Source organism: Hyaena hyaena, unplaced genomic scaffold (genome assembly GCF_003009895.1).
Source record: "Hyaena hyaena isolate Hyena2069 unplaced genomic scaffold, ASM300989v1 scaffold_104, whole genome shotgun sequence".
NCBI classification, from domain to species: Eukaryota; Metazoa; Chordata; class Mammalia; order Carnivora; family Hyaenidae; genus Hyaena; species Hyaena hyaena.
The window spans coordinates 2,917,403-2,945,310 of NW_024080736.1; the positions used below are offsets into that span (position 1 = coordinate 2,917,403).

Here is a 27,908-nt window from a genome sequence, read left to right on the forward strand (position 1 = left end):
TAGCTCAACTTCTCCCCCATCTTGGAAGTTAGACCAGTACAGATCTGTGTCAAGGGTCAGAGTTGCGAAGAGCCAGTGTTCAGCACTTGATGGGCTACCTAATTTTGGACACACACCCCACCCCCGAGGGTAAGATGCGCAGGCTCACTGACGCCTCGCTTGATTGCGTCCTCACCGCTCAATTTAGGCCTGCTTCCTGCTCAAGGCAAACCGGACGGGTTTCTGCGAAACGTTGTCTCTCAGAGATGTGCACGGGGAAGGATCCAGAGACAAAAATAATCCAGAAGGGGGAAGAAAGTTCGCGTTAGTTGAGCTATTTTTCCTCCTTTTAAAATAAGGAATCTGAGGCACAGAGAGTGGGTTTCCCCTTTACAGCTCATCTGGTGCTGGCAGGGCGTTTGAGAGGTCTTCAAAGGGTGCGAAACAGCTTTTTCCACTGAAGTCCTACTACACAAAATGAAAAAAAAAATCGTATTTTAAGTAGCCAAGTCATCAGCTAGGGTTGGTCTATTTGCCTTACTCTAGTCCCCCTGATTCTTCATTATTGAAATTATCTTACTTCCTGCTGCAGGGGCGCAGAGGCTCCCGGGAGCCTTTCTCGAACCCTGCAGGCCCCACCGAGGACGAGCTAATGCCTTCGGCTTCCACACACATGGGGCGAAAAATCCCTTGTGTTAGAGACCGTACGCCCTCCGTCAGGAACGCGCTTCGCGGACCGAGCTAACTCTGAAGCGAAGAAGCGCGTTCCGCGCGGGCACCACCGAAGGCCCTCCGCTAGGGCGGGGCGCCCCCGAGACGACGCACGAACGGCTGGGGAGCTGCCCCACCCGCTCCGGGCCGCTGGGGTGCGGCGGAGCTCCCTTACCCGCCTGGACCGGGGGGGGGGCGGAGCTTCAGGGCTCGCGCGGGCTGAGCGGGCGCGGGCTCCACCACCCTCGCCGGGTCCCGCTACTGCGCATGGCACGTTGCGTACCTCCCCCCACCAACCGGCCTGGCGGCGCAGCCCTAAACTCAGGAGGCGGAGCTGAGACGGGGTCGGGACTGCTTGCTAACTTCAGGACCAGGTACCGGGCTGGCGGGGCCGCCTGGTGCGCTCCAGGACCAGTCCCTTCTCGCCCTGACGCCGATTCCATCTCCTCAGGGGCGGGCCTTCGCCAGATCGGCCATCGCGGCACCCCCCCCCCCCCACTCACCCTCCACGGGCCCCTTTTCACCCAGTCTTCCTCGGTTCGCGCAATGGGGGGCTGCAGTCTGAGAGCAGAATAGGCTTGGGCCTGCCCGGGAGACACCGGAGCGGAATTGCCGGGAGAGGGAAGAGAGCGCCTGCATATTACCCTCCGCCCCCCCGCCCCCGACTAACAGGTGGGGAACCTGGGGCCCAGGTGTCAGTTTGTCCTGCTCAAAGAGGTAGCCGATCCTGTGTTGACCTCTTCCTCCCTCCCTCAACCCCCCCCCCGAATCCCACAACCCCAATTCCCATTTATCCCAGGCTGGACCGGCAAACCCCCTTAAGGAGAGAGATTTAGGCGACTCCCTGAATCAGCAAAAACAAAGAGCTGCTAATTGTCTTATTGTTTTCCAAGAATGTTTCAGCGCCCACAGTAGATTTGGGGTGGAGATGGGCGGGGGTGGGGGGTAGGGAATTGAGCGCGAGGGAAGGGGAGTGGTTAAATAAAATTGTTCAAGTTTCCAGAAAATGGAGACTTTATCTGCCCAGCTTTCTTTTAAGATATACTAGCATATTCTAACTCGATTCCCCCAAAGAGGGGATTCGAATTGGTCCTTTTCTTACTGTATAGTACCTGTTGAAGTAGGACCTTCTTCCAATATGTTCCAATTTGAGGCATTAAGACAGTTCTTCACTGACTGATTGAAACTGTCTAAAGACACCCAAGACTTTCTGGTCCTTGAGAATTAAAGAAACCAAGTCTCACCCAGTTACTGCCTTAGGCCAGGATCCTATTCAGCCGTTAGTTACAGTGCTGAAATGGTTAAGTCTGTTCCCCCAACCCTTTGCTCAGGTTTCTTAGAATATTGTGACTCAAATGCAGTGTTTATAGTTGTAACCCCAGACATAGAAGAATTTCAGAAAAACAGTGACAAAAATAGAGAAAGGGGGAAAATAAATAAATCAAGGTAAATGAATTCTTTCTATACTGTTTGGCATCTGGTCAGCAGCATTGTCAGATCAGGCCATGTCTTCTCAGTCATCTTTGTATCTTTGCACACTCAGTCTTGACACTTCTCCCTAGGCTTCTGTGTTATCACTCTGGTTTCTAGAGCACAGGTTCTGGAACAGATCTAACAAGTCCTCTACCACTTGCCTGTGGAATTTTGGGCATTTAACCTCTTTGAGCTTTAAGTTCCTGATCTGTGAAACGAGGATGATAGTACTTATTGTGAGCTGATCTCTCTGAAGCATTTAGCACAGATCCTTGCACATAGTAAGTTCACCATAAATGCTTGCTGCTTTTATTATTTTTACTATTAATAATTTAACAGATACGGGAGTGCCCATATTACGTGTTGGGGAGAGTAATGCAATAGTGAACAAGACACATTGGCAGTTAACATTGTGTGAAGTTGAATACAGGCTGAACACCTAACATAGTGGGGGGGGGGGTAGTGGCGGTCAGGGAGAGCTTCTGTAACCTGCGATGAATACTAAGGGGTGACAGGTCAAAGTTAACCAGGTTGGGGGAGCAAAACTGGTCCAGGAGGGGAAGCAGAATCTTTATATATTTTCCTTTGGGCTCCATTTCCTACCTGTCTTCAAGCACCATGTCCTAAGTATGAACCTATCCCAAGGCTTGCTTCCCAGCCTTCTGCTTTTCTCTCCCCATTTTCTCCTTCGGTGAATTTGTCACTTGTAGAGCTTTAGCTGCTAACTCCCAAGTCCACATAGCCATCTCTAATGTCTCTCTTAAGTATCAGTCTTACTTTTCTAACTGACTACTACATCTTCCCATTTGGGATGTATAACTACTTTCTCAACCTTGTTATGATTGAAAAACTCGAACTCATCTTTCCACTAAAACCACTTCCACCTCTGAGTTTCCTGTTTTGTCACCGACACACTACCCTTTCCCAGTTCTTTGGGCACAAAAAAATCAGGAGTCATCTGAGTTGTCCACAAGTAGAATGGGTTCCCTGATAAAATAGTGAGTCTCTAGCGGGGGAAGTTTTCAAGCAGAGGCTAAATAACCTTACAGTTTGTAAAAACTGTTCCTTTGAAGAGTGGAGGATGGGCTAGATGACTTATGGTGTCCTTTCTAATTAAATATAATTTCTTTATTTTCCTTCTCCTCTATCCATCTGTTTCTTACTATTCCCGCTGCTACAGGCTCTTATCACTCCAAATATGGTCCACTGTAATTGTGTTCTAACTGGCATTCCTTTCTCAGGGTTTTTTTCACCTCCCCTTCCTCCCATCCCTTTGCAGAACATTCCTTAGAATGTTCCTTCCAACAAGGCTTCTCAAACATTAGTCAGTACGATAGTCCACACATCAGCAGCATTACCATCATCTGGAAGATTTTTAGAACTACCAGGCCCCACTCCAGACCTCTAAATCAAAATCTGCAATTTTAGCAATATCCTCAAATCATTTGAATGCACAATAAAGTTTGAGAGACACTATTTTAGACCGCTGTTTTGTGTTTGTCACTTTTCTTTTCAAAACCTACAGTGGCTTCCTGCTGCCTGGTGAAGAAAATCCATACTCTAGCAAGCACATAAGGCCTCTTCATTGTCATAGACGTGGAGTTGTGCTCCTGTAAGTGGCCTCACATTAAGAGGAGAGAATATGCAAAGTGCTAACACACTTGTCAGTATATTTGGTTGGTCATTCAATATTACTGAGTGCCTACCATGTGATAGGCAGTATTCTAGAGACTGGGAGATACCAGTGTGGACAGAACAAAGTATGCACTAGACTAATACTATTTCATGCTTGGAATTGCTGTTTTCTTTAAGTCGTATTTGACATTCAAGCCTCACCCCTTCCATAAAACTATCCATGTCCATCCCAGCTTATAGTAACTGTCTTTTCCCTTTGCTGAACACCATAAGGAATTGCCCATTTCTACTTGCGCATTCCCCAAACTTGCTGAATTAAAATTTTTTTTAATTAAAAAAATTTTTTTATTGTTTTATTTATTTCTAAGAGAGAGAAAATGAGCAGGGGAGGGTGAGAGAGTGAGGGAGACACAGAATCTGAAACAGGCTCCAGGTTCTGAGCTAGCTGTCAGCACAGAGCCCGATGCGGGGCTTGAACACATGAACCGTGAGATCATGACCTGAGCTGAAGTTGGACGCTTAACCGACTGAGCCACCCAGGCATCCCTGGTTTAAAGTTTTAGAAGGTGGGACTTTGAGCATCCATAGGTTTTTATAACCACCAAGTTAATTTGAAACACATCCCAGTTTGAGAACCAGTGGTTCAGATAATTAATGAAGCTGTTGGTGTGGTGCTCTAGGACCAGTTCTTTATACAGTGTTTTGGGATTGACTTTATTTCTAATATTTTTCCAGAGCATAGACAGTTCCTTCAGATAAAAATCACCTTTTCATCTACATTAATATTCTGTTTTCTTTCTGTTGTAGACTACATATGGATGTGGACCTTGTTTCCTCTTAAATTTCTTTTGCATGATGCTTTATGTTTAATGTTATTAAATAATATGCATTCCAATAATCTTTTTTAAATTCAGTCAATATGTTTACTATTTCATGCCAGGATAAATGATTCTCAACATGGTGATGACCTTCTATAGGAAGGTTAGGATAGGGGTAAGGATAAATACAATTTGATTTAAAAAAATAAAAAAAATAAAAGCAAACAAAAAAACTATAGATGACTTTGAAAGGCCTCCTCTCCCCTGGATTGAAAACTATTTCTTTGATTTCTCTGAAGCATTTCTAAGGATTCCTAGAACTCTGTGTATCTGATTAAGTGCCATTCCCATTGCTACACAATACACTACCACAATCCCTCAAAACCCCAACCCACCTCAAAAAAAAGGAGGAATGTGGTAGGTTTTTTTTTTCTAGATTATTCAAAAGCATTTCTGATTATTTTAGTCATTTGACTTTATAATTAAAATTTTTTTAAATATTTATTTTTGAAAAAGAGAGACCGAGCGTGAGTGGGGTAGGGGCAGAGAGAGAGAGGGAGACACAGAATCCAAAGCAGGCACCAGGCTCTGTGGTCAGCACATAGCCCAGCGCAGGGCTTGAACCCACAAACCATCAGATCACGACCTGAGCCAAAGGCAGACACTTAACTGACTGAGCCACCCAGGTGCCCCTAGTCATTTGATTTTAAAAATCATTTTTGTTGAGATGTAATTTACCTACAATAAAATACACCTGCATTAAGTTAATGGTATTGTTGAGTTTTGACAGATATACTTAGGTAACTGCCATGTAATCAAAATATAGAACATTTTCATCATCCAGAAAGTTCTCATGGGTCTCTTTGAAGTTGATCCCTCATCTTACCCTTGGCAACCAATGACCTGCTTTCTGACATAATATTTTTACTTTTTCTAAAACTTCATGTATATGGAAACAATATGTAGACTTATATTTGACTTTCACTTAATGTGATATTATTTTATGTATCAGTAGTTTGTACCTTTTTGCTGCTGAGTAGTATTCCGCTGCTATATATATTTTGTTTATTCATTTACCAGTTGATAGATATTTGCATTGTTTCCAATTTGGGGCCATTGAGAATAATGCTGTTATGAACATTCATGTACATGTCTATGTGAACATATGTTTTCATTTCTTTTGAATAGACTACCTAGAAGTGGAATTTTTGGTAGAGGAAGCTACTAAATTATTTTCCCAAGTGGCTATACTACATTGTATCCCTATCCCCATACATCTCCATTAATGTATGAGAGTTCCTGTTGGTAACTATCCTTGTCAGTACTTGGTATTGTCAGTCTTTATTTTTAGCCATATTGGTAGGTATATAGTAGTGTCTCAGTGTGGCTTTATATGCATTTTCCTGATGACAAGCGATGTTGAGCATCATTTCACATGCTTAGTGACCATTCCTATATCTTCTGTACAAATCTTTTGCCTATTTTTTAAATTGAGTTGTTTTATTGAGTTGTAGAAGTTCTCTACATATTCTGTATATAAAATGTTTTGTAGACACACACACCTACCCACCCAGCCACACACACATACACTGTTTTCTGTGAACTTGTTCATTTTCTTAGTGGTATCTTTCAAAGGCAGAGGTTTTTAATTTTCATAAATTTGTCATTTTTCTTTTTCCTTTCATGCTCTTGATATCTTTTTTTTAAATTTTTACTTATCCCAACATCATGAAGATTTTCTTTTCTGTTTTATTTAGTTTTAACTTTTTCTCTACTTCTATGATCCATGTCAAGTTAATTTTTGTGTATGGTGTAAGTTAAGGATCAAAGTTCATTTTTTCCTAAATAGATAGAAAGTTCTATTAGAGGGGCGCCTGGGTGGCTTAGTCGGTTAAGCGTCCGACTTTCGCTTAGGTCATGATCTCGCGGTTCGTGGGTTCGAGCCCCGCGTCGGGCTCTGTGCTGACTGCCAGCTCAGAGCCTGGAGCCTGCTTCAGAGTCTGTCTCCCTCTCTCTCTGACCCTCCCCTGCTCGCGCTGTCTCTCTCTCTCCTAAAAATAAATAAATAAATAACATTAAAAAAAAAAAAAAAGAAAGTTCTATTAGATTATTTTTCTCTGTGGAATTACTTTGTCCTCTCTCTGGAAAATTAATTGACCATACATTCATGGATCTATTTCTGGATTCTCTACTCTGCTTCATTGATTCATTTATCTATTCTTAGACCAAAGTACACTGTCTTGATTACTATAGCATTAAAGTAAATCTGATCAGGTAACATAAGTCTTCTAACTTTGTTCTTTTTCAAAATTATTTTGGTTAGTTTAGATCCCTTGTATTTCCATATAAATTTTTGAATCAGCTTATCAATTTCTTTTTAAAAGTCTGCTGGGATTTTGATTGGGATTGCACTGAATCTATAGAGGGAATTGACATCTTCACAATATTGAGCCTTCCAATCTATGAACATAGCATATCTTTTATTTAGCTTATCTTTAATACCTCTTAGCAAAGTTTTATAATTTTAAACATAGATCTTATTCATAATTTAAACAAATATTCCTAATTATTTTGTTTTTGTTGGTACTATAAAGTTTCCTTTTTTAAAATTCATTTTCTAATAATTCATTGCTAATACATAGAAGTATAATTGTGTTTTGTAACTGACCTTCTTTCTAAATTCGTGTTTTTAGGTCTAATGGGTTTTTTGGTAAAATATTTATAATTTTCTGTGTATACAATCATCTTGTCTATGAATAAAAGGTTTTATACCTTCTTTTCCAATTTGTATGCCTTTTGTTTCTTTTTTCCTTTTTGCCAAGACCACCAGTACAATAATAAACAGAAATGATGAGAACAGATATTCTTGTTTTGCTTCTGTTCTTAGAGGGAACTCATTAATTCTTTTTTAAAAAGTATGATGTTAGCAATACATTTTTTGTACTATTTTTTACCAAGTTGACTTGGTAAATTCTATTTCTATCTTGTTCCTATTTGACTATTTGTAGTTGAGAGTTTCTTTTAAATCATGAATTGATGTTGAATTTTTTCAGATGCTTTTTCTCCATTTATTGAGATGATTGTATTTTTTTTGCTTTGTTTAATCAAGTAAAATTACATTGATTTTTTTAAGTAAGCTCTATGCCCAACATGGAGCTTGAACTCACCCCCCCCGCCAACGAAATCAAGAGTCGCATGCTCTATCAACTGAACCAGCCAAGTGCCCTTCATTGATTCATTTTTAAAAAATTCCTTTAAATTGGTTGTTTTTTATTTGCAAACAACTTTGGATAAGGACAGTTTGTATACATTGATTCATTTGTTAATGTTAAAACAGTCTTTCATTTCTGAGATAAACCCCATATGATCATGATGTATTATGCTTTTAGCCATTCTATATATAATTTTTAACTATAAATTAAGCAAACTTAAAATCAAGATGATATGGAAAAAGATACATTCAAGAAATGGCAAAAACTCTTGGAAATGTGTAGCCAAAATTTAAAAATTAGTAGAAGGGTTAGAAAATAAAGCTGAAGAATTCTCTTGGAAAGTAGAGTTGTAAAATGGAAGTGAAACAAGCATAAATTAATTCTAGGTAATTCTAGAAGTATGTCTTTAACGATTAGGAATTCTGTAACATGAAAACAGAGAAAGTGAAGGAGACAAAATTATCAAAGAAATAATACAAAAATATTTCTCAGAATTGGAAGATCCAGATTTCCACACTAAAAAGGCTAAGTGCAGGGGTGCTTGGCAGGCTCCGTCGGGAGAGCATTCGACTCTTGATCTTGGGGTTGTGAGTTTAAACCCCACAGCAGCAGGGGAATGGAGGACCTTGGAAAGACAGTCTCCAGGGAAAAACTGGAATGGATGAGTTTGAATGTATGATAAAATATATTGATAAAACATACAGCAGAGATGTTGAAGTACTCAGAAAAAGTTAACCATAGCTATATGGGAAACCAAGCAAGTGAAAAAAATATATAAAACCATTATTAACTCTAGGAAAACAAATGGCATACAAGAAAGACATGGTCATCTCTGTTTGCCTCAGTTCTGAACCATGTTTCCACAGTCATAGCAATGTAAATATGGACTGATTTAATCAATATGATGCTAGAATTATATTGGGAGAATGAAGGCAGGAAGGTGATATAAGAGAGCTTGGTCATCATCTGCCACAGTAGTGAAGTTAATAGATAACTGTCTCAAGTCGATAAATCATGGCCATAAAACATTATTTAAGAATGATAATAAAAGCAGGATAAACAGAAACAGCCAAAAGAACTGAAGGTAATTGCTTCTAGGAAAGAATTAGTGGAGAATTGGGTCAAGAGAAATTTAAAAATTAAAGAAGAAATCATATAATAACAAACCTGTCTTTTCTTACAGAGATTGCAGTATTTCAGAATGTGTTTGGCCAGTACATCAAGTTTTACTGTCACCAAAACTTTCTCTAAACAAATCGTTGCAATCTAGAAATGTGTAGGTCTAGTACAGCGCTTTGAATGGTAGACTCATAGTAAGTTTTTGTTAATCAAAAAGCATTTCTATAAAAGGAGACTTGACTAATCCAACCTGTTTATATTTTCCTTTTAGGTTTAAGTTTTTGAAATTGAAGTAGGTCTACACATTAGGAACTCATGTCTTTTCTTGTAAGTAAACCAGAGCGAATTAGGGTGAGTGTTTCTATTCTTCTGTCTTTACTATTTTTATTTTCTGTAAAGCAATGTGTTTTGGCAGATATTGTAGATGGTGTTTTTATATGATGCTCAGAATCCTACAGAAGTGAGGGATATAGGAACTAAAGCAGATATTGTGGCCTCCACTCCTGGGGAAAGAGCTTGCAGGCACAGAGGCTGACCAGAGACACACCAGATACACCCACCAGCTTGTCTGATAAAGAAACAGGTGGCTTATTTTATGAATATCGGTCAGACAAAATTAAATGAATCTGTGGCCCTTTTCACTGGAGCTGTGCAATCACTAATAAGCTGCCCATTTCCTCTGTATTTTCAATGAGTTTGTGTGTTTTAAAAATCAGTATCAAATTGTAATTATTGAAACATGTTTTCTAAGTATAATCATAAGTTTTAATTGGAGACTCTTTGAACATGAAAACCTCACCAGCTAAAATGACCCCAACAAACACTGGAGTTAGCTTCTTTATAATAGCTTCCGTGATTTCATAAAAGAGTATTGTATTTTATTTATTATCAAGTATTTAATTTCTAAATGCAGTCGTTATTTTGAAATTTTGTAACAAGGTATAAATGCTGTGACACGTGAATATACCACTTTCTCTAAATATTAAAGTATACATTATATTTTGTGATATAGTACATATGAGTTTTTTATACCAAGTTTTTACTTTGGGGGGGTTCCTTTTTTTTTTAATTTAGAAAAAAATTGATATAGAGAAGGACAGAGAATGATGTTGAAGTTCCAATTCATGAACTATATTATGAAACTTATTTCTGAGTGTTAATCTTTTTTCTTTTGTTTGTGTATATAAGAATAATTTGTACTGGAAAGAGTAAACTTCAGTGTTAATTAAGAGGAAAAAGTAGAATCTCTCCTTCGCCTGAACTCTGCCAGGTGGAAAGAATACCCCCAAGCCAAACTTTAACCAGTCCTTAAGTGAAATACAATCTCGAGTCCATTACTTTTACATGTGAGCCTCTTTTCTATTTCAACCTAGCCTGGTTCATGTGAAACCAGACCACTGATCAGTATTAAGGAAATCCAGTACTCATTGGAAATAGGATAGTAAAGTGAACCACAGATTGGTGATCCTAGTTTGGTCCTTGTAAACTTGATAGAAAATGTAAATGTGGTGATGATGTTTCAGAAATCCTAGTGGATGAAAGAACATGCAGCTTACTGTATTCTTTTACAAACTAATAGAGGCTTGTGAAAAACTGCTTCATCTCTGTTTTCTCTGTTAATGAATTTCAGTAGTATTTTTTACATTGGCATTCATGATCCAAAGCATCTGTAATAGCCATCGAATGAGTAAACTGGAACTAGAAGGTGGTTGTATATATAGGAAGGACAAAGCATTCTTCATTTTTAGGGCCAGTCCTACGTGTTTCTCATCTGTCTGTGAGATTTAAGGACTATTTATCAAATTAGGCAAAGAAGAATAGAGAAAGGAATTAACCTATTGTTTTCAGTCGATTTAAATCCAAGATTTTTTTTACAACTTTTCTATAGAAATGCCTCTTAACTGTATTGCATGATTCTGGTTTTGTAGTTTATTTGTTTCTCTAATGGTTGATAGCTAATTTCTTGTAGCTTGGAAGAAATACTAATTCTCTTTGGGGTTTTCCTCTTTAGCGGTGGGTCTCGGAAAAGTTCATTGTTGAGGGCTTAAGAGATTTGGAACTATTTGGAGGTAAGTACAGTATGGCATTTAGCCATCACTTCAGGAAAAATGTCACTACTCTTGTTGACTAAATCAGTTTATAGAAATTAGCAATTCTAAGGGCAAGTGTTACATTTGTTTGGCCCCATTTTGAATCCATGGTTTCCCAAAGATTGAGGACTAATCTGGCAGTTGACCTTGGCCTGTCTTCATTGTTAGAAAGTCAGTATTTACTTAAAGACATATATATTTCTTCTAAGTATTTGTTCAGTTGAAATACATATTCTTAAAGGAAAAAAATTAAGTGCTTAAAAGCTTCTAACCTTGAAAATCTTAAAAATAAAACTATAGTCAGGACAATGGTAGCAATGATATAAAAATTCTGGTTTTACTAATCAGTCTAGTTGACTCATCTTTTTGTGGTAGAAATTATGAGACTTAAGAGAACTAAGGAAAAAAATCTGTCAGGACAAAAATATTAACTTCCTGTTGTAAAATCCACATGTTGATTTCGGAAGTAGCCTTGCAACTTTGAGGTTTAACAGGACCAGGCATTTGCCTTTGGCTATTTTCCAATTGAGCCTCTTTGAGAACTGCAATCTTAAATTAAGGCAAAGAAAATTCTTTTCTGTATAGATAAGAGTAGAGCCCCATTCTTTGTGTCTGAATACCAAAGACACGCTCTTCAGCTCCTGTAGTTAAAGAAACAGGTAATCAGATTGAGCGTATTGGTTGACTGATCCAAACAGAATACCCTGAGGTAGGCTCAAGTCATTGAAAACACAAACTTTGTAGTTACTGGATGGTACCTGTTCATTTATTTTCCCTAATGCCATTCAAAGAACTTCCAGAGGAGTATTATTTGCGACCTCTATCAAAGCGTTATGTTTTAGACAAATGAGAGTTTAGAAAAAGTTTAGAAAAAGATGAGTTGTCTTTTTGTTCTGAAGAATAAAAATTAGCTGCACAGTAAAGGAAAAAAAAAGCTAATTGAACAAAACTAGGACATTCTGGTCCTGTTCTCATTTTCTTCTCATCATTAACAGGGATACCGTATTTAAAAGTAAACATTGGCACTGATGAAAATTGAGTTGCAAGTCCAGTTTACAATTAATTAGTTAAAAATATTCCAGGATATGTGAACTAAATGAAGGGATTTTGGTTTCAGTGTCTTGAATGTGGGATCTCTGGTGGTCTTTTGACAGTTGCCTCATCTCTGATCTGAGGAGAGTGAAGAGATTATGCTATATATTGCTTACAGCTTGATGAAGTATATATATATTATCATACAACTTGGAATTTGCTTTCTGCTCTGCTAGATCGGGCTTGATTTCTTTTAATCTATTCACTTGGCTTCTTACCTTTAACAAACTGTCTTAAACAACTGTATCTGCCACGTATATACCAGAAAACCAAAAAAAATTTGTTATTTGGAAAAAATCGAGGCTAATTTACTATGCAGCCAATCTCCTTTAACAATACAGTTGGATGCTCTGATTTCTAATTTAAGATATTTGGAGATGTGCAATCATTCCAATACTTTCCAGTTAAAAATCTACTTTGATAATTTTTCTCACTTTTATACGTGAAGAAAATAAAAAGCACAGATACAGAATTTGTCTGATTTAAGAGCATAAAGTTATTTCAGTTGCCATTTGCTTTATTTTCTTCAAAGAGTAGCAGAGGCCCAGAAAGCCCTTGTTTTATTTGTAGTCAGAATAGAATGTATGTGACTGGTGAATCTAATTGGGTTATGGTCTCACAGGTGCAAGTTGATGCTAAAACCTTTTTTGCCTTTTTTTTAAAGCTTGTTTTCTAGCCTCTGTACTCTCTGGGAAATAGCCACCCATCTCTATAACTTTATAATGAATTTTTTGTTCACAGTCTAAGACTCTGAAACCAGTCAGAGTCTTGTGTGACATTGTGTGCTGAAAGTAACATTGTGTGCTGATGGAAAGTAAATGTAAGACTGGGATTATAGCAGTTGAGTTATATTCGGAAGAATACCCATAGTATAGTAGTCTTGCCATGTTTTCAGGAGCCACAGATTCATGTTGAAAACCCCTTCTCTGTCTTGTGTTTTTACTGTGTCTCTCTTTGTGTGTGTGTATGTGTGCTACATGTATGTGTTTATATATAGCACTGCAGACACTTTTTACTAAAATGACTCTTAAGTGGTTTCTATTAATAAATGTAGTCCTAAGTGTAATAATTGCTTTTCTGAATGTGGATGTGTCTTCTGCTAAATACAAAATGCCAACAATCAATTTCTCTACTCCAGAGCAGCCTCCGGGTGACACTCGGAGAAAAGTAAGTGACTTTCTAGGCTTGAGCTCTATGGCTGTTGCATGGGGATGACTTCTTGTGGAAATCTGTGGGGGTTTTTTGTTGGCTTATAATTTAATGTTTTTGCTTATCTCATTGAGTTTTATTTGTAGTGTAATTCTTTTACTTGTGGAAATTCAGGTTTCACCCTGGAAAGATTTCAACCTGTACTTTAAAAGCTGAAAAAGTCTCAGGCACTTTTTACCTCTCTCTTGGGGATTAAGATCTCCTCCCCTTCCCAGCCCTACCAATCCAACTGCCCAGCGCCCCATCCAAAAAAAAAAAAAAAAAAAAGGATAGTTTCAACAATCTAAGATGTAGTTGTCTTTTAGTGGCTAGCGGTACTACATTTTTCATCCTTGGTCTGTTGCTGATCGATTTCAGTCCACAGAGATAATAATTCAGAACTCTCCCTAGACTATAGGCAGTACATCACATCTCCTGCCTTAAAATCAAAACCCCATATTAAAAAGTACAAAACAGAAAGTGGGTTTTTTTTAATTGGCAAAAATTGGAAGACTCTTGCGCTGCTTCCTACTCTTTTATTTATTTTACCAAAGTAAATAACACCACATATGCACAGATGTGCACAGTGTACTAAGCTATTTTTGATAATGTGAATCAGTGTCTTCTAAAGAGAGAGGATAAGAACCCTTTTCTAAATAAACTTCTTCTTTTCAGATGACAGACATCTGCACCTTTGGCAGACAGCCCCAACAGCAGAAGGGTAGTGACGCTGACTAGGAATTTCTCTTTGAGTGAAGCTTTAGCTGCGCTGTAGTCAGGAGTACCTCTCTATCACATCCAAATAGTTTCCAGTCAGGAGACTAAAAACATTCCCTATACGATCAGTTAAATATTTTTTCCAGAAGAGAATGCCCATTTTATCTTAAGTTTTATATTTTCACAGCTGCCAGTGTTATGCCACGACTTATCCTGTGTGAAACCTGTGGGGGGTTGGTTGTAGCATTTCACAAATATGGTCTTTGTGTGCTCTCTTGTATTTTGTTTTAAATTCTTTAAACAAAGTTATTTTATGGTGTTTTCTGGATATCTATAGCTTGTGTATTTTTCAAATGCTTCCAAATGAACAACAATGCTTTTCTTGATGGGGGAAGACTAAGAAGAAACTTTACTAGAATTAGTTTCTCTGGACAATTTGAGATTATACATCACACTAATAAAGCTATGCCTTGCTGTGTTTAAAGAGACTGGACTAAACATTTCATCCTTTTCATCTGAATTTTGGCCTTTTCTAACTCTGAAACAGTCTATTGAACTAACCTGCCTGTCTCGTGGCGATAGCACACCAGACCTCTTCTTTCCAAACATTGTCTTTGTTTTCCTAAATAAAGATCGGTTTCTCTCTGAGTTCAGACTTCTAGAACATCCGCAATGTAGAAACCGCCCATTTTGGGAGTGTTCCCAGTGAGATAGGGACAGTAACCAAGAGACAAGTTCATCTCCTGCAATTCCAGATTGCTAAGAACACATATTCCCCATTACCTAAGGAATTTTACTTCCTAAAACTAATACTTTAGAGTAATACTAATCATATCAGTAGTTTAACGCATCATTTCGTACCTAGGCTCAACAAGTATGTGTCTTTAGTGTGTAGCCTACTAGACAACATGTCTTATATGCACTCCTAGCAAGGAGGAGGGTTGTAGGTAATAAAAAAGTATCAGTAGTTTCTCCCAAGAGAGTTATTTAAAATGCATTTAATAAGCACTTTAACTCACAACTCCAACTGTCCTTCATAGCCCCTTTTTCAAATTAGAGAAACATTACAGAGTTTGCCTGGAGATCAGAGGAGGGAAGACCTTCAAATATATAGTGGTTCTAGATTCTGCCTATTAAAAAGTGTAGTACTTTCTCACATCCAGGTCCCAGATTCTGATCTGTAAAGTGCCCCTAGGAGCAGGCGATCCAGTAATGTGTTGCATTGAGGGCTGGTTTTTCCAATATAGGTCATTATGTTGAATTCTGTCTCCAGTGGAACTGGCTGGTACATGTACCTTACTGTCCTCTTGAGCTCATGGCAATGTCAACAAGGTCACGGACAAGAAACCTTCTCAGTTCAAACTTGCTTAAAATGATCTTATGTGCCAGCATCACTGTAGGCATTGGGAATACCAAATTGGCAAGACAGACAGGATCTGGACCCTCATGGAGCTTACATTCTAATAGAGGAGACAAGCAACAGATCAATGAACACAATCATAACTACTGTGAGGAAAGTAAAACAAGATGACATAATAAAGTGACTGAGAGCCTACTTTACTTTCTGCTCAGAGTCCTCAATGCATAGATGACATTTAAGTTGAAAGCTCAATGATAAGGAAGAAGTAGCTATGAGAAAATAGCAAGGGCGAGAAGGAGTAGGGCAAGAATGTACCAAACCAAGGGACTGCTGGTGTGAGACTGAAGTGTACCTGTTCCTATGGGTCAAGTGTAGCAAATCAAGGGGATGTGGTAAGGGATGAAGTCATTAGAAGTAGGCAGGGGCTGAATCATGTGGATACTCACAGATCCGAGTAGGGACTTTGGGTCTGAAAGCCACCCCCTGGGTTTTGTGTTAACTGATGACACTGATTTTATTGAGGAGTAGATTGATACTTGAGAAAACAGGATCTGCAGAACTAGATTACGCACAGGAGGTGAGAGGTGTAAAGTTAAGGTGGGTCTCAAGACTAATTTAGCTTGCAGCTAGTAAATTCTAAACAAATGGTGGGTTACCATTTCAGAGCTCCTGGTTTGGACTTTTTACTCAAATTACTACGTTTTGTACCATGGTTGTGTATCTCTCACCTGGCTGAGGCACTCAGGATACAGTAACCAGTATCTTGGGATTATTCTGAAGACCACAGTGTCGGGGCACCTGGGTGGCTCAGTCAGTTAAGCATCCGACTTCGGCTCAGGTCATTATCTCACGGTTCGTGGGGTTCGAGCCCTGCGTCAGGCTCTGTGCTGACTGCTAGCTCAGAGCCTGGAGCCTGCTTCGTATTCTATATCTCCCTCTCTCTCTGACCCTCCCCTGCTCACGCTGCCTCTCTCTCTCTCAGAAGTAAATAAAACATTAAAAAAAAGAAGACCACAGTGTCAAGAAGCCACAATAACTGTAAATGATCCTAGAATGTATTTTCAGAGCATTTGAAAACAGATAACTGTAAAAGCCAAAATCAGGCCAACCTTAACTATTGACCAGGCTCTGTTCAGGATTCTCTGCTTTCTCCATTTTCTCTGTTCCATCTTATTTGTTGAACAGGAGAGTGACCAAACAGTAGGCAGCAAAAGAGGGAGGAAAAGAATAGAATTCACATTTACTGAATACCTATGAGACACCACGTAGCACTAAGATCTTTACATACTTTATCTCATTTAATTGTCGCAGCAACACGATAAACTGGGAATTATTCTGTTAATGAGATAACAGAGATCCCAAGAATTTAGAGTGACTTACCCAGGGTCACAGAGCAAGTGATAGACCTGAGTTCAAGTTCTGCCTCTCTCTGGCCCCTGAGCCCTTCATCTTTGAATAATACCATATGTTTTATTTAAAATAGCCTTTCCCAGGAGCACCTAGGTGGCTCAGTCGGTTAAAGTGTCCAACTTAAGCTCAGGTCATGATCTCATGGTTCGTGGGTTGAAGCCCCATGTCAGGCTCTGTGCTGACAGCTCAGAGCCTGGAGCTTGTTTCGGATTCTGTGTATCCCTCTTGCTGCCCCTCCCTGCTTCCACTCTCTCTCTCTCTCTCAAAAGTAAATAAATTTTTTTAAAAAAATCCTTCATACCAAGAACCAGGATAATTGGAGCTTAATTAGAAAATACAGTCAACAGATGTGAACACTGAGGTGAATCAGATGTTCAGATTATCTGACAAGGATTTTAAAAATAGTAATAATAAAATAGAATAGCCTTTCTCAAATTATCTTTCCCAAATTTAACAGTATGAAGTACAAAAGGTTCTCTGGACAAGTAGATTTGGGAAATGCTGGGTTAAACAAAGTTAAACAAGTTTCCTTACTACAAAACTTCTTGAAGCCTCTATATGTGAGCACGCCTTGTGATTCTCCATAAGAGAGAATGCTTCATTTTCTCATTTAATTGGATGTGTAAACGGTCTATATGTGTTAACTGCCAAGGTCAGTGTTCCAGGGGGCCTACTTTGGGGAAATCTTACGTTAAAACAATCAATATAAAAATGGACAAGAGACAAAAAAAGCCAATTTTACCTGAGAGAAAACCCACATGGCCAATAAATGCATGAAAAGATGCTCAATTTCATTAGCAATCACAGAAATATAAATCAAACTCACAATGAGATTGGCAAAAATTAAGTCTGGTTATACAAAGCGATGGGGGAAAATGTATGAATGAGAACATACATCTAGTGCTGGAGGCAACGTAGATTGTTTTAACCATTTTGGAAAAACAATTTTGCATTATTTCATAAAGTTGATTCATATATTCTGTAACCTAGCAATTCAGTTTCTGGGTATAAGCTTTAGAATAGCTCTTGCATATACACATCAGGAGACACATTCAAATGGGTTTCTAATAGCACAGATCATAATAGCAGAACCAAAAACAACCCAAAAAGCCCATCAACACTGGAATGGGTAAGCAGGTATATTCACAAGATGACCGTGACACAGCATGGGTGTAGAGCATGGCTATATAGAACAATATGGAAGAATCTTGGAAATATAAAAAAGCTGATTGAATTTAAGTTTGCTGATAGGGCTTACTTTTGCTTGACTAGATTCCTCTTATTGTCCTAGTAAGTGGTGCAAGAGGCAGAACCTCACCTGGTTTCTTTCTCCATTGGTAGTTCCATCAACTCTTTGAAACCAGATACACTTGAAATGTCAGGGATCCCCAGCAAGGTGGTACCACCATGGCAGAACATTCTTGACTCCCTCTCTTCTGGCTAGTGCTGAGTGGGGGGCCTTTCATGTGTTCACAAAGACCTTTTCCTAACTAGAGGTCAGGTTTAGGAATATAGCATGTGAAATTTGAGCTGGCCTAAGGTTCTCCATTTCAGTAGGAAAGAGGGTCCAAAAGAAAGAAAAATATGGCCCCTAAATCACACAAATAAATTTAGGTCTGGAAAAAGGAAACTGAGCCTTTTGCGCTGAAGGGAGAGTTGTTGGTCTGCGATCAATTTTGCTGGGCACTTTTCCTTCAGGATCTCAAAGGCCAGAGGTATGATGCCCACATCCTAACTGGTTTGGGTCCAGCTTCACTGAAGGCAGGAATGAGGAGGCAGGTCACTTCCACTGCCTGGGGTGATGGCTGACACCTTACAGCTCTGTGACTTGCCTGTAGCCCTATGTGTTGACTATTTTCTTGCTCTGGTTGAAAATGTCAGAGAATATTTGGTCTAGGCTCTTGGTTTGCTAAAGAGGAGACTTCTTATGGCCAAATTTCCCCTATAGCAAGATTCAGCATGTGACCTTTGGAGTCTTGTAGTCAGGACCTTAAAATAGGACTCCACTGCAGCAGGAAATTCAAGAGAACCCCCCGCTTTCCCATCCCTCTTTTCTAAACATGCCTTTCTCCAGACATCCTTTCCCCAAGTAAGAATTTCATAGTTTTTAGCAAATGAGCCCATTGCTGGAAAGGGCAAGCAAATCAACAGTTGGCTGGGAACCGGCCCTGTCTCTCACCCCCATTCGTAGATGGTGCTCACACTTACTGGCTCTGATGTTAGTGCTGATGACTACACTGAATATCTGGTGTTCTACATTTCTCATCGAATAGTGCTGGAACTATTTCTTTGACCCTAAGTCAGAATTTGTATGTTTAGATGCCAGTCTCCTCATCAATCTAAATTACCACCTCCCTACTCCCATCCCACACCCTATTTTCTCTTATTAACCTATTTTTCTTTTTCTTTAGACCAATGAGGCGAGCTCAGAGTCGATAGCATCCCTGTCTAAACAGGAGATCATGAGTAGCTTCCTGCCGGAGGGAGGGCGCTATGAGCTACTCTCTGTCATAGGTAAAGTCCAGGGACTGCTATTTTACCTTCAGGCTCCTGGGCACGGCCTGGCCTCCTCTGCATCCCCAGATCAGCATGTGCCAGAGGCTGTCAGCTGGTTAGCAGGACCCAGGGTGATAAAACTGGCTTTTGTGGCCCTCCTTTGCTTCTGTCTTCCAAATCTGGGAAAAGAGATCATGTTACTAGAAGTTCTTTTGCAGTTTTTTCTTTCAGGCCTTTGATGTCCTGGGCCATAGTCAGTTCAAGTGGTTGGCTGAGAAGGAACTGATAGGAGAAAAATAGAGACATGTCAGCCACAAGGGGAACAGTTAGTGAAAGTTTTGACTTGAATTTTTAAATCAAGTGTCTTTAAGGCTTCCTCTGTTGCTGTTGTCCTTGTTCATGAAATTCCTCTTTTCTTTTAGGCAAAGGATTTGAGGACCTGATGACAGTGAATCTAGCAAGGTACAAACCAACAGGAGAGTATGTGACGGTACGAAGGATTAACCTGGAAGCTTGTTCCAATGAGATGGTGACGTTCTTGCAGGTAATAAAATGTGTTGGGACACTTCAAGGGTGGGCTCTTAGTTCCAGTCATAGTTACAAGGCATCTCTTCTTACATCTGTCTTCTGAAAATAGCTGGCAGAAAACAAAAGTGGACCAAACCAGGAAGTTAACAGAAGCTCTTAACGAAGAATCGTGGACATTTGTCACTAAGATCTGTAATTCTGCTCAGGTCAATTTAGAGTCCCCTCTTCCTCTCCAAAGATGCCTTTGTGGCTCATTTACTTATTTATTTACTATCGGAGAGGCCAAGTACCTTGCTCACAGTCACACATACCAGTAAGTGGTAGAGAGAAGATTCAAACCCAGGCAGTCTTGTTCCAGATTCAGGGCAGCCTGCTTTGCCACCACAACCACCTTCTGGCTCTCATTGTCCTGTTTGCCTGGGGAGAAGCAAGTAAATGACCTCCTGTTAAGCAGGGGAGAACACAGATCTAAGAGCAGCTGGCCGGGTACTGGGTTCCACCCTGATGCAGGCTTGCACCTGGAGCTCCTTAGATTCAAGGCCTGGGTCGGTGTATTTTCAGCAGGTTGATTGCAAGCTACCCTTCTTCTTCATCCACAGTGTTTCCCTGAATTCATGCTCCTCTGATGGTGCTCTTAATACCCATTCATGTGTTCAGAGTAGTTCTGTGGGTCTGAGGATGGGACCAAAAGTCAGTCCTAACTTAGTTATTTGGGAAGAAAGATCTTGAGTATATTATAGAGCATGTTGGACTTCAGGATTCTTTTTTAAATTCTTTGGAGGAGCAGACAGGAAGAAGGTATTGCCTATTTGGCCTTTAGCTCATGTCCCAGAGGTCAGGACCCCAGAGTTTCCATAGTTCTTTTGTCCAAACTTATTTTAAAATCCCATAGGTTTGACACTTTCTGTAGCTGCTTTCTTGCTCCCAGGTTTCTGGAGAAATACCTTCAGCTGTCTAGTCATTAGCATTTGCTCTCTAATACTTTGTTTCCTTGTCCTATCGATTATAAGTTTCCTTTATAATAGGAAAACGTCTTTTTTCTTTTTTTTTTAATAATTATTTTGATGTTTATTTTCGAGAGAGAGAGAAAGAGAGAGAGTGCCAGTGGGAGTGGGGGAAGAGCAGAGAGAGAGGGAGAGAGGGAGAGAGAGATTGAGAGAGAGACATAGAATCAGAAACAGGCTCCAGGCTCTGAGCTGTCAGCACAGAGCCTGATGCGGGGCTCGAACCCATGAACTGTAAGGTTATGACCTGAGCTGAAGTCAGATGCTTGACCTAGGTGCCCCTCTTTTTTTGTTTTGTTTTGTTTTCTTCTCTTCTCCACTTCTCCTAAGCGGAGTTCTGTGCCTTGGCCCTTGAAGTTGAGCTAAGCTTATTCATACGTCTTTAGTCAACTGTTGGTTCTCATCATTCCCGATGTGGTGAGCTGTGACCCTCTGCTGTGTTGTTAGCAGTTTCCCTGTTGGTGGGAATTTTTCTTGAGGCTCTCTAAGAATGGCTAGTGGAGCCAAACTCAGGCAGAAGCTGGGAGAGCAGTGCTGGCTTCCCTGTAGAGATAGCAGAGCCTGACTTCTCTCATGTGGGTGGCCACCTGCTTGGGCTGCTCCCAGGACTCTGAGAAGAGCTCCAGGAAAGACTAGGACCCCATGTTATTCATGCCACCACCTTCATGTTGAGCATCCTTCTTCAGCGCCCCTTGATTCTGACTTCCACTTACCGTTGCTTTCAGGGGGAGCTTCATGTCTCTAAACTCTTCAGCCATCCCAATATCCTGCCATATCGAGCCACCTTTATCGCAGACAATGAGCTGTGGGTTGTCACATCATTCATGGCATATGGTGAGTGGGACGGGGTTCTGGCAGAGAGGTGCTCTGAGAGCGCTTTTGTCAGCTGGTTCATGTCTGTTTCCTTTCTCTGTTACCCTTCTCTGTGTCCCCACAATCCTTTTCTTCAGGTTCTGCAAAGGATCTCATCTGCACACACTTCATGGATGGCATGAATGAACTGGCGATTGCTTACATCCTGCAGGGGGTGCTCAAGGCCCTGGACTACATCCACCACATGGGATATGTACACAGGTGCATTCTTAGGCATAATCGCCCTTGACAAGAGCAGGGATCTGTGCCCGGGAGCCCTCAAGTAAACAGGGGAAGGGAGGGGAAAGTTGACCAAAGTTAGTGAAGTCAGAGTTTAAAGTCAAGGCTTGGAATTTTGTCCTTGCCTCTGACTTGGTAGATAGGGCATTTAGCCTGTCGATGCCGACTTTCTTTTTACTGAGCAACTTGGTCCTGAGTGCTGTGTGAGAAGAACATCTGGCATGGCCCTCCGCACCCCACTTCCTTGGACCACCAAAACTCGAGTGTGTGCCCCACAGTCAGCCCTATGCTGAGAGGCTGGGGCAAGGGCAGGCTACGTAATAGATGGTATCACGGAGAGAAGCTCACAGTAGGGAAGATAATGAAACTGGACCCTTACCTAACTCCACATACAAAGGAGCACTTTTCAGATGGATTAAGGCCTAAATTTCTGATATAAAACTACAGACTTAAACAGAAGGAAATATTTTTGTGACCTGAGGCACAGAAGAAAGTCTAGATATTTTAGAAGCATAAAACATAAGACAAAAAAAATGATGGATTTGATTATATCAATATTAAAGACCTCTCTCCAAAAAAGGACACCATGGACAAAATTAAGAAATGGGTGACAGCGGGCAAGATGTTAGCTGTGTCTAGAACACCTGGGAGATTAGTATCAAGAAAATCCTGTGAATCAATAAGAAAAGGATAAGCAAAGCAACAGAAAAATGAGTAAAGGGTTTTAAGTTTATGAAGGAGGAAACCCAAAGGACTGTCAATATGACCAGACACTCAAATCTAACGAGAATCAGAAAAGCAAATTAAACAAGAGGATGTCAGCCTACACCCCTGAGATCCGTGTAATTTGGAGGCTGGCTGAGGCCTAGTGTGGTGAGTGGGGTCATCTGTCCGCACAGTGGAAGGTGGCCCAACGCAGCCAGTCAGGGTCACTCGGGACTGGGGCCGTCAGTGCTGCTCTGGGGGTACGCCCCGAAGAAATCCTCACACAGGCCCCGCAGGGGATACATGTAGATGCCGTAATTCATATCCATGGTGGTTAGAGGCAGCGTCAGTGTTCCTTCCTGGAAGAAGGGGTGATAGAAGTATTCGATCCCGCCCCAGAGTGCAGGTGGCAATTAGAAGCAAAGGTTGGTCGTGACACAGATGGATCTTAGAAACAGCACTGAGGAGTGAAGGAAGGATGGGATGCACAACACAGTACCTTTAGGTAAATTGAAAATATATGCATTTCAAACTATGATCTGTTTTACAAGAATACTCACAGATTAAAAGCAGTGGTCTGTGAGCATAAAAGAGCTTTAGCAAAATATAAAGATTTAAAATCTGGTGGTATATAAATCAGGTCATGCTATTTTCTTTTTGTATGCATGTATTATGTCAAAATGTGTTTAGGTATATATAATATTACACAGTATGTGAAGATCAGAGGTGTGTGACTTGAGGGGCTCCTGTGGCCCCATGACACCCTTTCCTGCCCTCCCCCTCCCCCCAGGAGCGTCAAAGCCAGCCACATTCTGATTTCTTCAGAAGGGAAGGTCTACCTGTCTGGTTTACGCAGCAATCTCAGCATGATCAGCCATGGGCAGCGGCAGCGTGTGGTCCATGACTTTCCCAAGTACAGTGTCAAGGTTCTACCTTGGCTCAGCCCAGAGGTCCTCCAGCAGGTTTGTAGACTGAGTCCCAAAGAGTCCCTGTCCCTCACCAACTCGCAGTTTCCCGAGGGAGCCTTCAGGAATTTCCCCAGATGGGGGTGCTCTGATTCTGAGTGGAGTAAGGGGTTCCAGAGGGAGGGGTTCCCTGTTGGCCGGTGGACCTGGGAGGCCTCTCAGTGTGGGCGTTATGTGCCCCTTGCAGATGGTGGTTTTTCCCCTTCTGTGGGGTCCCAACTGGACCTAATGCTATTTCAGTTCCCTTCAGAGACCTTCCTTATGGGAAGAGTGAGCATTCTGGAAATACTCGGTGCTCTCCACATCCCTCCATTAAGCAGGAGTATGAGGACCCACATTTCTCCCTGCTTGTTACACAACATCAGACATTCATTCCATTACGGTATCAGCTACTCTTCGGTAGTACAGGCAAGGAAAGTGGGCTGGGGTTTGAGTCAGGCACTGTCTTCCCCTCCTCGGATGTTGCCCCATGCCCTTCTCTCCTAAGAACAAGCACAGAGTGATCTGTGGCTTTTTTCTCCTGACTTAGAATCTTCAGGGTTATGATGCCAAGTCTGACATCTACAGTGTGGGAATCACAGCCTGTGAGCTGGCCAATGGCCATGTCCCCTTTAAGGATATGCCTGCCACCCAGGTGAGCCCTCATCCTGTTTTCCTTCTTATCCGCCCCCTGCTGCCTTCCCCTGCTGTGGGAGGGGAGCCCAGGAGCAAGCCCACCACCAACTGTTGCAGGGCCGCAGGGCCTGGAGCAGGTGTGCAAATGGAGGTGCACATACCATGTTGTCTACTTCGATGTATTTCACAAATTTACAAAATATGTTATGTCCTCCTACCTTGATAAATATACCCGGAAGGCCAGTTTCTAATTTAGAGTTCTCAGACTTCTCGGGTTCTGTGCTACCATATTGTGGCCAATACCTTTGGAACCTCCAGCCTACAAGTTCAACATCTGTTCATGCCCCTTACAATGACTGCCCTTTGGCCACTCCTTGGTACACACAGCCAGTGGCATAGTCTACCTTTGGGAGACAGACCAGGGAAGAGGCTTATCTAGGCTTTATCAAGTCTAGGAATCTGACTTGGGTCATTTTGGCAAGAATTACCTGAGTCCTAAGAACCTGGAGCATAATCTAGAACTGGGAGGGGGTGGAGGGGTGGAGGCTCTGAGTGAGGCTGTCCCTTGAACCTACAGACTGTCCTGTGGGAATAGGGGCAGCTAGAGAGTGGCCAGAGGGGAGCTCTGTAGAGCAGGAGACCCAGGGAGGCTTCTGGGAGGAGGTGACATTTAAGTCTTGAAGGCAAATAGTAATTAACCGTGTGAAGAATAGGAACTAGAAGAAAACTTAGGCAGAGTACACCACATGCCAAGACCTGGAGTCAAAAAGGGAGAGGATCTGGGGAATAGATGGTTACAAAGAGCTAAAGTACAGGTGCTTAGGGTGGGCTGCTGGGTGATGTGGCTGGAGGAGGAAGCCAGGGCGGGTCGTGAAGGGCTTTGTGTGCTGTGCCAGGGCATTTGGTTCCTGTCCCAAACCTCGTGGAGAACTGCTGAAGGCTTTTAAGCCCAGGAGCGATAACATCGGACACATATTTCAAAAAGATCACAATAGCAGGTAGATTAGATCTAGCAGACTCGTTAGGAGGGTATGGAAACCTAGGTAAGAAGTCTGGAAAATCTAAGACAGTCACAGAGAGTGCTCAGGAAAGGTAAACGGCTACGTGAATGAGACGTACAGAAGCTGCACTATTCAATAGCACCTTTTGAGGTAACAGCCAAGTTCTCTTATCTGTGCTGCCCAGTACAGTGGCCACTAGCCACCTGGGGCTGTTGAGCACTTACAATGTGGCCAGTGAGGTTGAGGAACTGAATTTTAAGCCAGATTTAAATTAATGTAAATATAAATAGCTACATGTGGCTAGGGGCTACCACATTAGACAGCACAGCTCTAGAGAGACTTCTGGTTTCTGGCCTGGAAGTTCAGGACAACCCTAAGGGAAGCAGTCCCCAAGCTGGGGCTGGTTTTGCATGTGTGGAGTCGGAGGACTTTGTGGCACAGCTGCCCAAGCTTAGTCGGTCCCTGGGCGCCCTGCTCCCACGCAGCGTGCCACAGCGACAACCCAGGGTGTGCCTGGCGGGCACTGTGTAACCCGTCCCCCTGCCCCCGAACCACCGGGGCACAAGAGACTGGGACTGGGCTCCAAAGACAACGACCTGACAGCCACCTTCACCCTAGGGTGAGTGCGCTACAGTTACAAGGACGTGAAGACATGTTACACACCAGAGAGAAGACTGGGACCCTTTCTTGCAGGCCCTGTCCTCTCTTCCCTTCGGCCGAGCTGGGGTGTGGCTGTGGAGCCAGTGGCCAGCATACCTTTGGGAAAATTAGACTTACTCCGCTTTTCTTTTCTCTACTCCCCTAAACCACACTTGTATACTGGGACAAGTGTATTTGTGAAGAAACTCGGTAGACTTCCAGGGGACCCCTCCAGCCCGCGTCCTGGCTCTGTCCTTCCCAGATGCTGCTGGAGAAGCTGAATGGCACAGTGCCCTGCCTGCTGGACACCAGCACCATCCCTGCCGAGGAGCTGACCATGAGCACCTCGCGCTCAGCGGCCAACTCTGGCCTGAGTGAAAGCCTGGCCACCAGCACCCCCAGGACCTCCAATGGCGACTCGCCCTCCCACCCCTATCACCGCACCTTTTCCCCCCACTTCCACCACTTTGTGGAGCAGTGCCTTCAGCGCAGCCCAGATGTAAGGTATCTCCTCTGGGCTGGGAGCGGGCTTTGAGGGGGGCGGAGGGAGCCTGGGAGGTTGAAGGCAGGGTTTCAGAGGATTCATCTGTTCTCTGGAGGGCTGGGTTCCTGGAGGAGTCCCAAGCCTCTGTGGCCAGAGGGATCAGCCCTATGGTTTGCTAAGAAGTGGCCTGCGTAACTCTGGCTGTGTTTCTCCCGAGAGCTGAGGGAAGAAGCGGAGGGCGCTTGGGGATAAGGTGTGAGCATCAGGATTTGGGAAGTCTGGGGCGCAGGGGTGATGCTGGGCTCTCTTCCCCTTTCTCCACAGACCAAGTGCCAGCACCCTCCTGAACCACTCTTTCTTCAAGCAGGTATGGTAGCACTTTCCCGAGGCTCCCTGGGATTTTCTTCTTGCCTCTGCTTCTAATGACCCTCAACCCTCTCAGCTTCAGGGTCCTTAGGTGTTCTCTCCTCCTCTGTTTGAATCAGAGAACTGCCCAGGCTTCTGAAGCCCCTTAAAGGCACTGTGCCTTCTTCTTATGGAGATTCTTGGCTCTAACAGCCCAACTGTCATGGGGCCATGGTTCTTGCCCGATGGTATCCTGGGACCCAGAGCAACAGGATCCACCCCCTCAACTGTCTCTCCTCCCTCAGATCAAGCGGCGCGCGTCAGAGGCCTTGCCTGAGTTACTTCGCCCTGTCACCCCCATCACCAGTTTGGAGGGCAGTCAGCCTCAGGATCACAGTGGGATCTTTGGCCTGGTAACAAACCTGGAAGAGCTGGAGGTGGACGACTGGGAGTTCTGAGCCTCCGAAGAAGGTGCACGTTCTCCGTCCCGGGACATGTGAGCCTCGGGCCCTTCTGAGGGCTGACCACACTCCCACCCTCCCGGGTGCAGGTTGGGTAGAAAGGACGTTTCTGCCAGGAGGGTTGGCCGCTTACTCACTGGGAAAGAAATTCTTGGAGAGAAACTTCTTTTTTTTTTTTTACTGCTCCAGGACTTCTGAGACCCCAGGGAATCCCAGCAACTGGTGATCCAAGGCCAGAAAGTTGACATTCCATCCTGGGAGCTCAGGCAACCTCTTCAGAAGAAAGAGATGCTGCCCTGGCCCTTGAAGGCTAAAGGCCAAGCCCAGGGTTTGATTCCTCGACCTGGGGACTGTGTGACTTCCTCTTCTCACTCTCACTGTCCTTCCAGCCGATTGTATTCTCTCCCTCTGTTCTCAGATCCTGTAGGTCCATGGAGGGGCAAGCAATAAGCCACCTGCCCCCAGCTGCAGCCCCCAGGCCTCTCCCTGATAATTGAAGGAAGGGAAGGGCATTTTTTTCTTGTTAAGCACCAGGTCAGGGCTGGAGCAGTCCATCCTCATCCGTCTCACCGCTTGTGCCCCAACACCTGAAACCCTCCCATAGGTCATCTGTGTAACTCATCCCTTTTGCACCATCTTACTGCCTCCTGCCAGCGCCTTGAGGCTTTCTCCAAGGCCACAGTGTCTTGCCTAGTCTGAGGACTTACGTCCTTATGCCGCGTTAGTTTCATCGCCAGAACAAATTAAACGTTGCAGAGAACCCACTGGA

General features: G+C 42.4%; 1 protein-coding gene across 10 annotated transcripts; it reads left to right on the top strand.

Moving 5' to 3' along the window:
* The first annotated feature begins 962 nt into the window (after positions 1-962).
* STRADA (STE20 related adaptor alpha) lies at positions 963-27,908 on the top strand. Of its 10 annotated transcripts, none has more exons than XM_039235950.1 (14): positions 963-1,064; positions 3,689-3,775; positions 9,219-9,298; positions 10,959-11,016; positions 13,268-13,296; positions 19,216-19,318; positions 19,723-19,844; positions 21,558-21,666; positions 21,783-21,906; positions 23,420-23,591; positions 24,124-24,228; positions 26,112-26,353; positions 26,658-26,700; positions 26,984-27,903. In XM_039235950.1, exons 3-14 carry the CDS (start codon positions 9,263-9,265, stop codon positions 27,134-27,136), a joined length of 1,296 nt encoding a protein of 431 aa, XP_039091881.1. In that variant the 5' UTR covers positions 963-1,064; positions 3,689-3,775; positions 9,219-9,262; the 3' UTR covers positions 27,137-27,903. The 10 variants fall into 10 exon arrangements, with proteins under 10 accessions (XP_039091881.1, XP_039091884.1, XP_039091885.1 ...); XM_039235953.1 differs by lacking the exon at positions 3,689-3,775 and having other exon boundaries at positions 966-1,064; positions 26,984-27,174; positions 27,329-27,908; XM_039235954.1 differs by lacking the exon at positions 3,689-3,775 and having other exon boundaries at positions 966-1,064; positions 26,984-27,149; positions 27,329-27,908.

Coding starts and splice junctions, on each gene's coding strand:
- STRADA (XM_039235950.1), top strand. CDS start 9,263: ATGTCTTTTCTTGTAAGTAAACCAGAGCGAATTAGG. Junction 21,667..21,782: donor CACATCATTCATGGCATATG/GTGAGTGGGACG, acceptor CCTTTTCTTCAG/GTTCTGCAAAGGATCTCATC. Junction 26,701..26,983: donor ACCACTCTTTCTTCAAGCAG/GTATGGTAGCAC, acceptor CTCCTCCCTCAG/ATCAAGCGGCGCGCGTCAGA.